Source organism: Helicoverpa armigera, chromosome 18 (assembly GCF_030705265.1).
Source record: "Helicoverpa armigera isolate CAAS_96S chromosome 18, ASM3070526v1, whole genome shotgun sequence".
NCBI classification, from domain to species: Eukaryota; Metazoa; Arthropoda; class Insecta; order Lepidoptera; family Noctuidae; genus Helicoverpa; species Helicoverpa armigera.
The window spans coordinates 10,723,640-10,739,195 of NC_087137.1; the positions used below are offsets into that span (position 1 = coordinate 10,723,640).

The window sequence follows — 15,556 nt, forward strand, 5'->3', positions numbered from 1 at the left end:
AGTGACTCATTCATTCCATTCACCATCAATCAACAGAAAAAAAATAATCGTCTGTCACGAAGAATTTATTTCACTGTAATATTATTTTTGTTGCAAAATAATAATAGATTAGTAAAAAATTCCTTTGTTTTTCGATTTCGTGTAATTCATATAATATTTGCAAACATGTTCGATGTCTGTCCGTAGCAGTGAATTTAACTTTACTCCGTCATCGTGCGATTGTCCTAAGTGCTCCGTGTCTTATTTAACTTTTGTGAAAACATTTCCGTGAATTGCGATGTTGTGCAGATAGTCAATTGTTGTGAACCGCGTGTGAAATGTCACAACATGGATGCCCTGAGAGACTGTCGAATAGATCTAAAGGTTTCCAGGACGACGGCCCGAGCCAGTCTACGATGGAGGTTCTCGTGGAAACACTCACTGGAACCGCATTTGAAATGACCGTGCTGCCCACGGACACCATATTTGCCATTAAGTCGAAGATATTCAGAGTTGAAGGTAAGTGTTGTGTGTGCCTGCGTATTACACAACTGTATATGTTATTTGACAGGGTAGGCTCGAGCGTGCGTCATCCACGCTCGACAAAGGATGTTGTGGTGAAGTGCGTCGTAAAACTACCATACGTCGCTGATAACCTGTGCTCACCAGGGAAAACCCAATGTGCATCATGACAACATATCACATTCATTTAAAAAAAAATGAAGGTAACAAAAATTATTAGTAATTTAATTATAGTATTGTGTAAGAGCTAAGTCCATGGCAGAGTAAACAACACTATGTAGCTGTGTTGTTGAGCCCAGCTTTGTGAGTGCACAATACTTGTTTATACACACTGTGTAAATAACCTTTTAGTCTGAATTAGCCATTCATTTGGCCAACAATTAATGTCAAACAAACCTGTTTGGAAGGCTTCCTTGTAAACTTTCAAATTTGAACTTATCAGGCTGTTTATGTTGCAAATTAAACAATACTGTGGTACTATTGTATACTGAGGAACATTTTGGCAGTGTACCAAAATCATATACAAAAAAATTATTAGGGTAGGTTATGGAAAGAGAAAACCTTGGGACACACATCTGTTCTAAAGAATTGTATGGCTTCTTTATCAGTTTTCCTTTGTATGCATGGACAATGGTTTTTTCAGACACCACCTGCCTTTTTATCCCAGCTACTTGTAACAGTTTCTAGTATTTTATACATTTTTGCAAACAATACTAAGTCCTGATGCAATCATGTCCTCCCAGTAATCAAGATTCATTGTAAACCATTCTATTTATAGAATCAATATGTCTTATAAACTTCCATTGGAAACCATTGTATTCTGCGTTATTTGCAAGGATTTATCTACTAAATGGACCTTTTTTTTTAGGAATTGTTACTAGGAACAAAAAAGACCACAATTTACCAATTATTTTAAGACCATAGCCATGTTACTGCTTAAAACAGTCCATATACATACAACACTTATGGAAAATTAATAAAAAGGGTAATTATGTATGCAAAGCTAAACAATAATTAAGCCTCTTGAGTTGATAAGTGCCCTACTAACTTGTTTACTTATTTGGTCAAGGTTAAAAAACATTTTCCAAGAAGTCTTGGGTCCTAAGTTCAGTTTTTTTTATTGGCAACACATGTTCTCATCATGTGTGTTTTGAAGTATTGTTTCGTCCTTCGCAAAGTTGATGGAAATATGTACATTCTTTTTCTTCTACAGTTTCAGGTAAATATACTGTTCTAAATAAACATACATTTCCATAGTTAGTCTAATATATTAAGGTGAAAGTTTGCGAGTGTGTGTGTATATTTGTCATGCCTTTACACACAAATGACTGAAAGGAATTTAATAAAACCCGGTAGTAATATGAATTAGAGATTAGAATAACATAACCAATATAGTCAAGATCCTAAAAATATGAAAGAGGCTGAAATCCTTACCGTCTTACCACAAAAACTTTTAAACGTCAGTTTAAGACTTGTCTAAAAAAATGTCCGATTATGACGTTGACATATGGTTCATTTTGCAGCCACAATTTTTTTAGACAAGTGTAAAACAGCCATTTAAGTTTTTGTAGTAAGGCCATAAATCTTTATTTTGTTCTGCATTTCTTCTCAGAAATTGTCTGAAATAGGCAACCCTAGTATGCTTCAAAATAAATTGGCATGTAAAAGTGATGTAATGTACAGCTTCGAAAATAAAGAAATTAATTTCATAAAAAAAAAAAAAAACTTATATCCATATTTATATGATTTCAATGATTAGTCATGACATGACCTCATTAAGGTAACAGTTAATCCTGATTCAGTGTGTTATGATTGGTGAAAACTCGAAAACAATACTATTACCTGTTAATCATGCTCCAAGCTGTGACTCAGCTATAGAAGTCAAAAACAATTGAGTTTCACCAACGATAAACTCGTACTTGTATGTTTCAGCTTTACCATACCCAAGCATACCCAAGAGGTTTTTATTTGTGGTATTCACTCTGTTTTTTTTTAATTACTACCACTACTTAGAAGATTAACAATGTCGAATGAAATCTGTGAAGCGTTTTTCTTAAGGAGGTCTTAAGGAGACTTTGGTTTAGTTGTTTAAGTTCCATGTTAAATTCTTCATGACAATGAGGGTTTTTGAAATTTTTTCTGCCACCGGGTGGCGCCACGTATGCGTCTGGTCCAAACAGCTGTCAAATAGTATGGAATTGTAGGTGCCGAACTTATTGTTTATTGAAATTCTGTTATATTGGAAGTGTTATTGATTTTATTATGGACTACGGTCAGAATAAGGTTTCCGAACTAAAAATTGAGCTAAGAGAGAGGGTGCAAAAGTCACTGGTACTAAGGAAAAGCTTGTTGAAAAATTTTTTAACACAATATGATTTAGTTTTTTTTATTTACTCAACCGCAATAGTAAAACAATAATGCAGTGCTTTAATTATAAAATAAAAAAAAAATCGGTAAAAAAACTTTTAAGTTAAACGGTTTTATCTTATGTGCACTGAAAACTAGAAAATAAAAAAAACTGTTACTTACCTATAAACCTACATAGGTGGTCCCGGTCATATTAGACTAAAATAAAAACGTGGGGCCCATTACCTAACTATTGCTGTAATACTTTCTTCTAGAGGTATAATAGGTGTGGATTTCTACTTACTATAATCGTAACTGGAGATTTTGACAATCAATAATCAGCCGTAGCGGCTTCACCAGCGAACGCCGAGCTCACGATCTACCAAAGTATAAAGATATGCTTTGCCATAGGTAGGATTTCAGAGGGCCCCCACGTTTTTATTTTAGTCTAATATGACCGGGACCACCTATGTAGGTTTATAGGTAAGTAACAGTTTTTTTTATTTTCTAGTTTTCAGTGCACATAAGATAAAACCGTTTAACTTAAAAGTTTTTTTACCGATTTTTTATTTTCTAGTTTTTAGTATTTAATGAAAATGCCTACCGAATATTCCTCATTCTATATATGGGTCAGCAGCGGTGAGGGAGTGCCAGACTCTTACTGACTAAAAACCGTTGTGTTTCGTCGTAGGCCTTTTATGTACCAGGACAATCCCGCAGCCCAGGCAGGCCTTGGCCCTGTTGGGCCCCGCTGGGGTTGCTGACAGTATTCTACTTGAGTAGCCCTTTCATTTGATACCCATATCGAGGGGGTTGTGGAAAAAATATGTAATCCGCCATTTTGTACTGGCGGCCATCTTGGATTTACAATGTTATTGATATTAGTATATTGTATTGTCATCGGAATTAAAGGTGTGTACCAAATTTCAGATCAATCTGACAACAGCAAGGTACTTACAGCTTGGCAAAAAAGAGTGTGGAATAAATGAGGTCAGCACTATCGCACCTGTGGCAACCGGAATACTACGATTCACAGATTTTGATATTTGTTATTTTTGGAGATATTCAATCTTAAGTAGGCGATGTCCCTTGGACACTTCAATGTCCAGTATTAACGATGTTAACAATTTTTATTTGATTTTGATTTTTAGTTCCAACTGTCACCGCGTCAGACTCTTTTTTGCCAAGCTGTAAATTTGAATTACTAAATTTGACCCAAGAATAAATAATAAAACAAACAGGGTAAGCTAAATAAAACCGTTTAAAAACACTAAAATCGTTCACTATTCATAGTAAAGATAAGCACTTTGACAGTTACCTGGACCTGACGACTCGGTGCTGCCACCTGGTGAACGCCATTTTTGAAAACCCTCATTGAGAGAAATTCTGTGTGGAAGTTAGTTTTCTTTATAATGCAATGTAATGGTACATTGGTACTGAATACTGCCCCTATCTATTGATACTATGAATAGCGATTACTTGATTCAAGTAATAATTATTTCCTGTTTGTACACTACCCCATAACAATATAAGTAAAGAGGTCAAAAATTTTCTACTAATCATTAAATCGATAGTTCGGCGACCTGCGATCATGTTTATTTAAGTCGACATTGATGATGAAAATTAATTTTGTAAACAAACTACGACGACAGGTCGTGTACCTTCGTGACAGTTTTACCAGGCCTCTGTCACTCGACGTACTTGCGCGCGATAAATGCCTACCGCTCGCTGGGTTACCGGTAGCCCCTCGCGGCACAGGGCTTTCGACAGCCGCTCGCGACGCGCGCGTTTTATGTTTATTATTTTTATTAGTGGAGATGTCGACCTCTGGCCAGTTATGTACTGTGCTTGGTTGCATGCAGATCTAGTAAAAGAAAAAATATAAAGCTTTCGTTTTTCCGTTTACCTAGAGATGTAGACAAGTCGGTCATTGTTTATTTTTTATTAGGTTTTTTAAATTATTTAATAAACTGAAGAACTATTTTGATTTGTGTAGGTAGGAACTATTTAGAAATATTTTATACCTATGTTTGAATATACATAGGTTTCTATATTTTTTAAAGTAAAAATACTTATCTTCTTTGTCATTTTAAAAATAAGCGACTTACTTTAGATACTTAAATTATAGATACTTATACCTTATACTTAGTTATACATGCAATGATTACCGAGTTCTGGATAACATGGGAAAGAAAGAGGCAACCCTACGCTCGCTGTCGGCACGATCGCGGTCACTGAACTGTGCGCTATCGCATTGAAATATCAATCGAGCGCTGGAGCTTTTAAGGTTCATTTTCTAACGCAGCTATGAATTTGTAGGTAGTTTAGGAACTTGTAGGTGCTTATAACAGTAGGTATGGACTTTTTTGTATGGAGTGATTTATCTGTTACGTAGTAACTATTATATAATCTGTGGTTTTACTGTTTAATAATGTAAGGTTTTAAGGTATCAAAGACATCTTAGCGCGCAAACGGTACGAATTTTGATGAAACGTTCAAAGCTTTCACGAAAACTGTACAATCGCTCCTTTTTCTTAAATGTATTAGAGCAAAAATACTACCTACTATACTGAGATAATTCAGGAAAAACCGAGCCTGAAAATAACCCTATAAGTGTTAACATTAACAAACGCGTTAACAAAGATCTCTTCACCTTGCAAGGAAAACGTGAAACAACACATTTACGTTTTTATCTTCAATGAAATGTTTTTGTAATCTTTTGCTTCCTTCTTCAGTAGAAGGACATTCACTGTCTCATTGTATTTATATCTGACTCAATACATTTTTATTGAATTTCGTCATAAAAGGTGTTAAATACGCATTTATTTAGTTAGTATTTGATTGAATATGTCGTCGCTTTAATTTTGAGCTAAATAGATTACTGAAAGTAATATGATCTATGTTATTGGGAATAAATTCCTCAAACATACAAACAACTTTGTTGTTTATCTATAAACAAAGGCTAAAGGCAAAGAATAGATTTCAATCTTATCTATCATAGATAGAATCAACGTTATTTATAAAAAAAAACCATACTGAATATACAGTATCAGTCGTTTTCCCGCGGTTTCACCCTCATCCCGTTGAAAATACTGTCCGTATCGGTATAAAATATAGCCTTATTTACTCGGGAATAGTGTGACTGTCCAATAGTGAAAGAATTTTTCAAATCGGTTCAGCAGTTTTGGAGCCTTACAAACTAAAAATGGTTAGTACATAGATGATCAAGAAAGTATACTGTATAAAAACTTTAATGATGTTTTATAGCACCTATTTACATTATTCGTCGATTACAAGTACACATAGGAATGCACTTATCTGTCGTAGAAATATTGTTAATACCTATAAATAGAAAGGTAGAAAGACAATGTTTTGTTCAATAATATTTTCTAGTATGTAGATTATAGATATTTTTGTTTATTTGTTTTAGAAAGTCGTTGATTGTGATATTACGCATAATACAGCTGACCCAGGCTATGATATTATCAGAAGGAACATCTAAATATACTAACGTTTTCCATCAGATATTGGGACGAAGTAGCCAAATTATTTCTAAAGATTTCGCCCGTGTCCCGTGCACCCGAATAATAAGAAGCTTTATAGCCTGCCTCGGTGAATGGATGATATGATAGTCCATTCACCGAGGCAGGCTATAGTTCGATAGATAGTCCGACTATCTAATACTGAAAAAAAAATTTTCAATTAGGAGTATAGATTTCTGATAAGTTGAGAAGATATTTTCTTCATTTTCTATTTCAATTTCACCTCCTATGTTTTCAAATAACGACCTAACGCTAATAATACAGAATTAAAGACAGCAGTCCCAAAATCTATTTTTCTAGATCGCGCTTATGAGTCAACGATTTTAAAATAAAGTTTTACTCACGCTGTCCCCAATTCATCATTAGATCAATCGAAAGGCCTTCACAGATAGATAGAGCAAATAAACATAACAGTGGGACCTGGTTGTCCAAATCATCAGGATTCCATTCAGCTTTCAACTGTCCATCATCAGCCTTTTTATCGTTCCACTGCGCAGCTCAGGGCTCTTCTCATACAGAGACGAATGAACGTTAATCACCACGCTTGCTCGATGCGGTTTGGCTATTTCAAACTTTGTAGTCCACGTTTCCTCAAGATGTTTTCCTTCACCTTTACTCAGTCTGTACTGTTGTAATAGATCCCAATTGGATCCTTTAGTTCCAAACTTCGTTCAAGTAATTAATATCCAGATCGGCAATCTATTTAGCTATCTGTTAGAAACATGCATGGAGTCAGGCATAAAGTCGATATAATCGGTGCCCTTCATGACATTCACCCTGGTGAGGACATTAAGGAGCGTTCTCTGGGTTAAATAAAGACCATTTCGTACTGGACAGACGTTTCTAGCTTCATAAATTCGTTTGATTAATTAATTTAATAAAAAATCTCAAATGCCGTTGCAGTTATGAAGATCCGTTGCATTCGGAGTAATGAGCTCACATTTAAAATGTAAATTCAGCTAAAATAAGCTCATAAAGTATTTAAAAAATCCTTGCCAACCGACAGGCTGTTTAGTTACAAGTTTACTCAAAACAGCTGAATGTTATTTCGAGGCATAAAGGTGTGTTCACATTGTTGAAATTACGCAGGTCAACTGGGTTTACATGACGCTGGCACGTTTGATGTCGTGCCAAGCGATCGCCTGAGATATGTAATGCCTGCCTCGCACTCATATCGTTTTATCGCGATTGATTTATTGCCGCACGCATTCACGAATTGTGTGGAATCGGTTTAATGGCTGCCGAATCGAAAATAATATTGTTTGGATCGGGCACCTGTGTTGATGTTTGTGGATGTACCGAAGCTGAGTGAACATTGACTTCGAAAATTCTGCTATTACCTGTTTCTAATGATTTCTCAGTCTTACCTTGGCATGAGTTTTGAGAGATCAGCCCATGTCGTGATGATAAGATTAGTTGGCAAGGTTGCTAGCTGTGCCGACAGCGTCTGAATGCCCAGACAGGCGCGTCGTGAGCATGCGCGTGATTTCAGCTTATTGCCCGAATACAGCATACACAGACGCGCAGAGGTCATTCAATTTAAACGGCGCTTCGCTTCAATCTTGCGTGATATCAGTCTCTTGAACAAGCATAGTCGCAACAATCTATATCTTGACTTCATCAGACTAATTTTAGGCACAGGTTATCCTCAATAAAACTAAAACCATGTCCATATTTCCATCCAGCTTGACGTATCCCACTTCAACTCAGGTCTTTATTACCGACAATACTCAATAAAGACTAAAAGCTTCTTCCAACCGTGTTCCCAAGGGTTTCCAAGGATTGTTTGTTTTGTATGTGACTGATTTTCCTTCCTCCTGTCGTGACGTATGTGTACGTAACTACACGTGTAGTGACGCAACATGTACGAGTGTCGTCGCCCGCGCGTCATGCCATTAATCTGTTCTGCTAGAATATTGTTGTTCGCCGTCCGCGCAATTGATTCGTTCTAGAAAATTCTCTGTTTACTTGAGAATATATGAACGATCAAATTGGTATTTTTTATCGAATTTTGACATGCTATTCAGACGTTAGAATTTCCCAGATAACAGGAATGTTAGTCATACGAATACATTTTTGTTTGTCAAGAGGAAAAATGCGTTGGTTTGTTGTTATGAAACTGTCAGCCGCTGTAGAAGTTAAGAGGTTTCTTTATTACGTCTTCAGGGAATCCTTTTAATATCGCACGCGAAAGACGAAGTCTTATATCGGCTGCCTATTTCTACACTGCCTTATTATGTAAGGATCTTGGGAACTACGCGTATATTAATCTGTTCCTGTTTATATCTTAGGCCTGTGTCTCTCAAAAGATGAGAAGGGGCCAATGAAATGGTTTAAAATGCTCCAAGCTGGTTGAACACCTTTCTTTTTGGTAATCATCTAATGACCCCTCCCGCTGTGGGTACAGCTTGAGGGAGTGTCAGATTCCTACTGGCTAAAACCCACCATGTTACTTCCTGCCTTTTATGTCCCAGGGCCACGGTAACTCTTTCGAACAATCTCGCAGCTCCAGGTTGGAACACCTGCCTAAAAGCATTGGCATGATGTAATCGATGTTTAAAAAAGAAAGTTCCGTGTCTCTATGGTGACAGGATAATTTTCGCTTGGCCGTCCTCCAGGCTTGTGAATCATGCGTGGCCACTTATCAGATGTTTTACGTGTAAAAACTCATTGCCAAATTCGTTGAGCCACTGTTGTATGGCACGTGCTGTTTTTACAAGTGACGTAATTGCAAACGGTGTGTTTAGATTACAAGTAGGTAATTTTTGTTTAGACTTGCGTAAAATTTTGATGAAGTCTAACTTTTATAGATGCATTTGTGGTTTGAATTCTAAAAGTTGGCTGAGAATGTATTTGTGCTCACATTACATTAACAAGCATAAGTCAGCGTCTATAATTTGTAGGTAAATTGAAACTGACATGTGATTAGCGCTACACAATGTCTGATATTAGCATGAGTTTCATATGATGGTATTTTGTTACAAGAATAAAAATTGTACTCAAAGTAATTGGGTATTGCAACCTGAATCCAGCAACTATTGCCCCTTACTAAAATTTTCATTAATGTGAAGAACTGACGAATTTGTAAAGGATGCGAGTTGCCAACGATTTGGGTCCCTCAAAGCGCGTTAGCCTAATCGATCTTGGGCCTATATTTAACAGCGACAGAATAAACCTCTTTTTTTAACTCTTAAGCTTCACTTGTAACTATGTATGTAAGAAAATCTTGGAATCTTAATTTGACCTACTTCCCGGTCTCCGATTAGGATGAAGTTTTGCACACGCTCTATGTGACAATATATGAGCTCAGAAACGTTACAAAAAGCGTGTTTTTTTAGTTTTTTTTATTTATTTCTAACATCATTGCCTTATGACAGGTATCCCGGTGTCCCAGCAGCACTTGCTATACAACCTCAAAGAGCTGGAAGACTCATCCTCCCTCCGCGAGCACGCGATCGGCGACGGCGCCCGCCTGCGCCTCGTGCTGGGCATGCGCGGCGGCCCCATCTCCATGCGCCGCCTGCCGCCGCCGCCCAGCGCCGAGCCCTGGAGGGACATCGAGAGGCTGCTCGATACTAACAGGTAACACATAGAACTAGTCATCATCCTCCTGTCCTTATCCCAATTTTATTTGTGGTCGGCGCAGCATGTTTTCTCCTTCCATACTCTTCTATATGCCGTCATTTAGCAAGTTCTTAGAACTAGTATTCTTACATATAATTTGGATTAAAGAAAAAAGGCTCCAGAAAAAGAATCTGGCCTTTACTTGCGGTTTCACCCGCATCCTGCTATATCGAGGTAATTCAAGCGCTCGGAAAAGTCGATATATAATCTGTATGACACTAAAGAATTGTTCCAATCGGTCGTTGTTACTGACATTAGCCTGTTCAAAGAAGTGAACAACATAACATCCCATTCCACCACATTCATTTTTGGGTTAAAGGCCTAGAAAAGAAATGCAATTTGAAGAGATAGGTTCTCCAAAACTGACACAAAAAATCGACAAGGATAGTCTTCTCAAAAATCGTGACTCCTGTGCTTTCTTGAAGTAGGTTTCTAGTTTTACAAGGTCTAATAAATTTTGAAGCTGTTTTTGACTGTTTCACCCCTTTTCTTTGTGCTGATCTAGCTATATTACTTTTGCAGAGATGACGTGGAGTGGGGCGGCAGCGGCTGCAAGGTGACGGTGCTGGTGTTCCGCGACGGCGAGCGCGTCAACATGCTGCGAGTTCAGGAGAACCGCGACGGCACATACTCGCCGCTTGACCATAACAAATGTAAGTGTTCTGCTCAAACTTTATGGCGCTTCTCTCCCGACTCGCGCCGTACAACCCGTGATGCAGACTAAATACGGTCGTTTGGGACCGAAGATTAGAACACATGTCTTGAAGACAGTAACAGCTTCTTCACACTAGTTTATTTTTGTGGAAGGCAGCAAAACCGAGCATACATACATATCGCAATGAGCATACATAGCCTATACATTAGATTTTGTCCGATACGGAAAAGCCGTAACAGCGAAAACGCTATAACAAATAAAACACCGTCCATAGAAAACAAATGGCATCTAACATACAGAGGCATCTAATATCTAAAAAAATGTGACAGTTTTCTTTCATTCTACACAGATCTATTTGAAAATATTTCAAGTTATATAGTTGTAACTTTATAAATTTATTTCCTCTCGTCAGACTCGTCGACGTCGTCGTCGCTGCCGCAGCTGTCGTGCGAGGGCGGGTCGCTGCACGACAACGCGGTGACGATGGGCAAGATGCTCGACCTGCGCCGCCGCATGGAGTCGCTCTCCGTGCAGCGACACGCGCCCACACATCACCATCATAGGACTGGTAACATAAATTCACCTATTAAATAAGAAATAGTAGGGTTGATTTTCAAAATAGTTTGGCTCTCAAAATTCCAAAGCAAAATCATGTCAAAGTCATTTCTTTTATTTCAAATAGGTCTATGAAAGCTCTTTCGAAACGTAAAATAAGTTTACGGTTCCAAAGAGTTGGTCTCATGGAGAATAATCGGCAAGGAATTCCATAAAGTCAAGTCACTTTTTTCAGGATTGTAGTCATCGATGAATGGTCCACATATTGCACTGATACGTTGCGCCAAATGTCCAGGATCTTCTCTAAAGTTCGTAAAACGTAATCCTGGACAGTTAAATCAAGCAGTAAAACTCCCCATTCTAATCCACCAATTTGTTTTACAGACAAAGTGGAAATCCAGAAGACTCGCAGCGAGGAGAGCTTATCCGTCCCCAGCGCGGAGCAGCCGGCCACGTCGCGGCTGGCGGCGCTGTGCGTGCTGCCCGACTGCCACGCCGACTGCCACGCCGACCCACTGCTCAGAGACGACTGCCACGCTGACCAGCTGCTCAGAGACGACGAGGAGGCACAGATCACTAAGAACTTGCAGCCGATACAGGCTGAATATGGTGAGTATTTGTTTCAATTATATAAAATCAAAGTTATAAATATTTGGTGGAATAATTTTTTTTTTCATAATACTTATATTTTAACATTGTTTGCACAAGTTAAACTTATCTATAATCTGATTAGGCTTTTTTAAGATCACTCTTTATTTCTATATTTAAGCCATATTCAAATTAAAATCCTACATAATTAAAAGGGTTCAATATTTATTTGAACAGGTCAAATAGCGTATACTGAGCTGAGTCTCCTGCTACACATCATTTTCTCCTTCTGTTTGTTGTCCTGTAAATATAACGTGTCTGTGTAGCAAATAAATGGTTTAAATAGACAGCCGACCAATATGAAATACCAGTACATTCCATAAGATTGACAACTGATCTCAAAATACGTAACTAAATAACATTCTCCCCCGCAGGTCCGCTCGTGCTGGGCGCGGGCGGCGGCTGGGTGGCGGCGCACTCGCAGTCGGCGTCGTCGCTGGTGCGAGCCGCGCCGCGCCGGCCTGCGCCGCTCGCCGACGCGCTCTTCTCCTCCTCCACCTCCGACCTCGAGAACCTCAAGAGGAACAGGTGACAAGCTTTTGTAGATATGTAGTTGGTTCGCCTTCAATAAATAACTAAATAAATATTAATGGTGCATGTACGGTAATAATGATGCCTTCTTAACCGATTATCGGTTACGGCGGTTGTTCTCGCGTGAAGAGATTAGCCAGTTGCGCAGGACTTATTTATAGTATACAAGCATTTGTGCAGACACAGGTGCATTCACTATTTTTTCATTCTCGTACAGTTTTTACAATTTAATATTTTACTTGAGCTCATATTTCAATGTCAATGTTGTATACGTATTAATATTTTGACTAAAAAGCAAGTTTAAGTTTCTGGGGTTGTTTATATCATCATATCAGATGTTCATGAACAAAGTAATATTTGCAGCCGCATCTTGCCCGCGCTGTCCCGGCACCGGCCGCGCGAGCACCTGCACCTCAGCGACGAGCGCCTCGACGCTGCGCCCGCAGCACCCCCCGCGCCCGCGCCCGCAGCCCCGGCAGCAGCCACGCCGGCGCCCCCAGCCGGGCGGCGGACGCGGTGCGGGCTGTGCCGCAAGCGGCTGAGCATCGCGACGCTGCACCGCTGCCGCTGCGGCGGCAGCTACTGCGCGCCGCACCGCTACGCGGAGGTGCACGGCTGCGCCTACGACTACCGCGCCGACGTGCCGCGCCCGCTGCCGCTGCACGCGCCCAAGCTGCCGCGCATCTAGCGCCGACGCACTACACGCTTACCTTAAGATAAAAATGTTCAAAAATCCTCCGCCACGTGTGTGTTTTGTTTTCTTTTTCTAATGAAATCGTCGTGGGAAAAATTGCAAAAAAATATCATGTAATGTTATGCGGCGAGGTGCTTCACTTCGTGCTAGGCGCGTCCTGCCGCCGGACTGTACGCGCGGTACTCGGTACGCTATACGCGTCGTACGCGGCGTAGTGTACGCAGCTAACTCCAGTGCAAGGACGTGCGTCCCCTCCCTGTTGTTATGTTCGTTACGTGTCTTTTGTAAATACTTTCATTATCTAGTACTCGTAGTACAGGAAAGTATCTGTATTGTAAACAAAAGACTGCGATTGTAAAATATTACGATGTTACACTGCTTGTATTGGAGTTATACAAGTGTTATTGTTGTTGTCGTCCGGTGTGCACTCGGCCTAATTTGTTGTTGTATAATACATTGTATAACACTAGATTAATTAATGCTTAAAACATATTAATTTTTATAGAGTATCATACTTGCCTGGTCTGGAATGCCACTATATTCGGTGTCTAAACATTAGTAGCGCGACTGTGCTGGGCACGCGGCGCCTGTACTCGTCTGCTGTAGAGTGATGTCTGTGATGTGGCGGTCGTTAAATCACGTGAATGTTGTTCAAATTAACTAATAAGTAATATGTATCAGTAGAAGTTACTAACCAATCATAAAGTCTAACATTTTGCAATAAAGTTTGATCGCGCAGCACAGACGTTGTTCTCGTGACGTGGTACTGTTTGTCGGCCTACTTACTGTAAATAATCGCGTTCTAAGTAGTTAGAACTGCTAGGTATATTTGTTTGAGTATGTTTGGTGTACAAGGAAGCGGGCCGCGGCGCCGCTTGGCCGGCACACAGGACGCTGTGGCGGCGCAGGCACTGCCCAGGACACTCATTAATCATTATTGTCGGCTGGGTTTGCCAATTTTTTCGTATTCGATTGTATAATTTAAGTTTATAGTTAATGTTTATTTGGGAGAAATAATTTTGGCTGATTTCGATAATAAATATTTATAGCGCGAGAGCGTCAAACGATTTATTTACATTTCACACTTATTATAACAGATATAAAAACTATTATTTGGAATAATAAAATCTATTTAAGTACTATTATATTTTGACTCGGCATGTCCCTCGTAGACTATGGAAGTTAAGCATCTTCTACATGAGGCCTCCCTCCGACGCACGAGGCTCGTGCGCCTCATGTGGAGGACGTCTTACAAAATTGAGCATTACTTTGTCTTAACTACACTGACCGTCAGTTACACAAGGATCCATTAAAGTCAAAGCTTCTTTAAATCTATTGCGGCTTTCTTTGTCAACAAAATAAAAAGTATTAGCAATAGATTTAATAAAACTTTAATTTTAATGGATTTTTATGAAACTAACGGTGAATTAACATTAAAACTGACATTATAAGTACATAACTTTATAACTAGTATGTATTAATTGGACCGATTAACATATACAACTCATTTTACAACAAGAATTCGCCACAACACGAATATTATAGGTTTCAAACCATTAATTTTACACATATCTAAACATTAATACACACATAATATCTAGTTTGACACATAGAAATACCGCAGTTTCATACTGATTAGAAGTACAACTTTGTTCTTAACATAAATATGTATACAATTTAAGTACATAGTCAATGTCCCATATTTTGACACAAAATATTCGTTATTCAGGAACAACTTATGTGTTGGCAAATTCGAAATTGCAACTAGCTAAAACAATTAAGTTCTCACACTAACAGACATTTAAAAGTTCAACACAAACATGTGTTCATATAAGTCTCATACTGCCACTAAAAAGCTATTATCACCAAAAATTACACGTTAATTTATCAAATAACTTGATCGTCAGTTTCTCTCAAGAAAGTCTCGAATATTTCCACCAAATTTTCGATACCTTCTCGGAAATTCTCGTCAATGTCCTTCTCATCTTCTTCATTGAAGAATGCGTGAGCAAAGTCTATAATCTTGACCGTCCCCCAGGGGTTGGGTGTTGGGGAGTCATAGGATAACTGGTCAAGCATAGCTCTATAATTCATCTTGATTTTGGAAAGTTTATTTTCGTAGTTATGCTCAAATGAATGGTTATGATTAAAGCTGGCTAAAGCATCACTCCAGGGTGAACTTATTGGTGGTGGTGGGGAGAAACTAGAGTGGGACATTGTCATGGGGGTGAGAGGAACGGATTGCAGCTTCCTGTAGACTGGTCCCTTGGCAGAGAGCTGGCCGCTGAAGTCGGCAGCGTTTACCGAGTGCATGGAGTGACGACGCCGCGGGGCGGTCGGCTGACGGCAGTTCACGCGTTCACTGCAAGTGAGATAAGTGAGGATAAGTATTTATTGACGGCAAAATAATATAATAGAGATTTGGATAAGCGTTGAAAAAAAAATATCGAGGTCTTGTTC

General features: G+C 39.0%; 2 protein-coding genes across 5 annotated transcripts in view; one reads left to right on the plus strand and one right to left on the minus strand.

The window, feature by feature from the left end:
- LOC110380258 (AN1-type zinc finger protein 4) lies at window positions 1-14,236 on the plus strand. Its single transcript, XM_021340184.3, has 7 exons — window positions 1-498; window positions 9,767-9,971; window positions 10,536-10,666; window positions 11,081-11,236; window positions 11,608-11,832; window positions 12,246-12,399; window positions 12,766-14,236. The coding sequence occupies exons 1-7, from the start codon at window positions 318-320 to the stop codon at window positions 13,088-13,090; spliced, it is 1,377 nt and encodes a 458-aa protein (XP_021195859.3). The 5' UTR covers window positions 1-317; the 3' UTR covers window positions 13,091-14,236.
- Window positions 14,124-15,556, minus strand: part of LOC110380263 (inositol polyphosphate multikinase) — a 14,312-nt gene continuing 12,879 nt past the window's right edge. For all 4 annotated transcript variants that reach the window (XM_049848493.2, XM_049848490.2, XM_049848502.2 and 1 more), the window contains exon 6: window positions 14,124-15,458. In XM_049848493.2, the coding sequence (XP_049704450.2) occupies window positions 14,984-15,458 (475 nt within the window). In that variant the 3' untranslated portion in view covers window positions 14,124-14,983. The remainder of the gene's footprint in view (window positions 15,459-15,556) is intronic.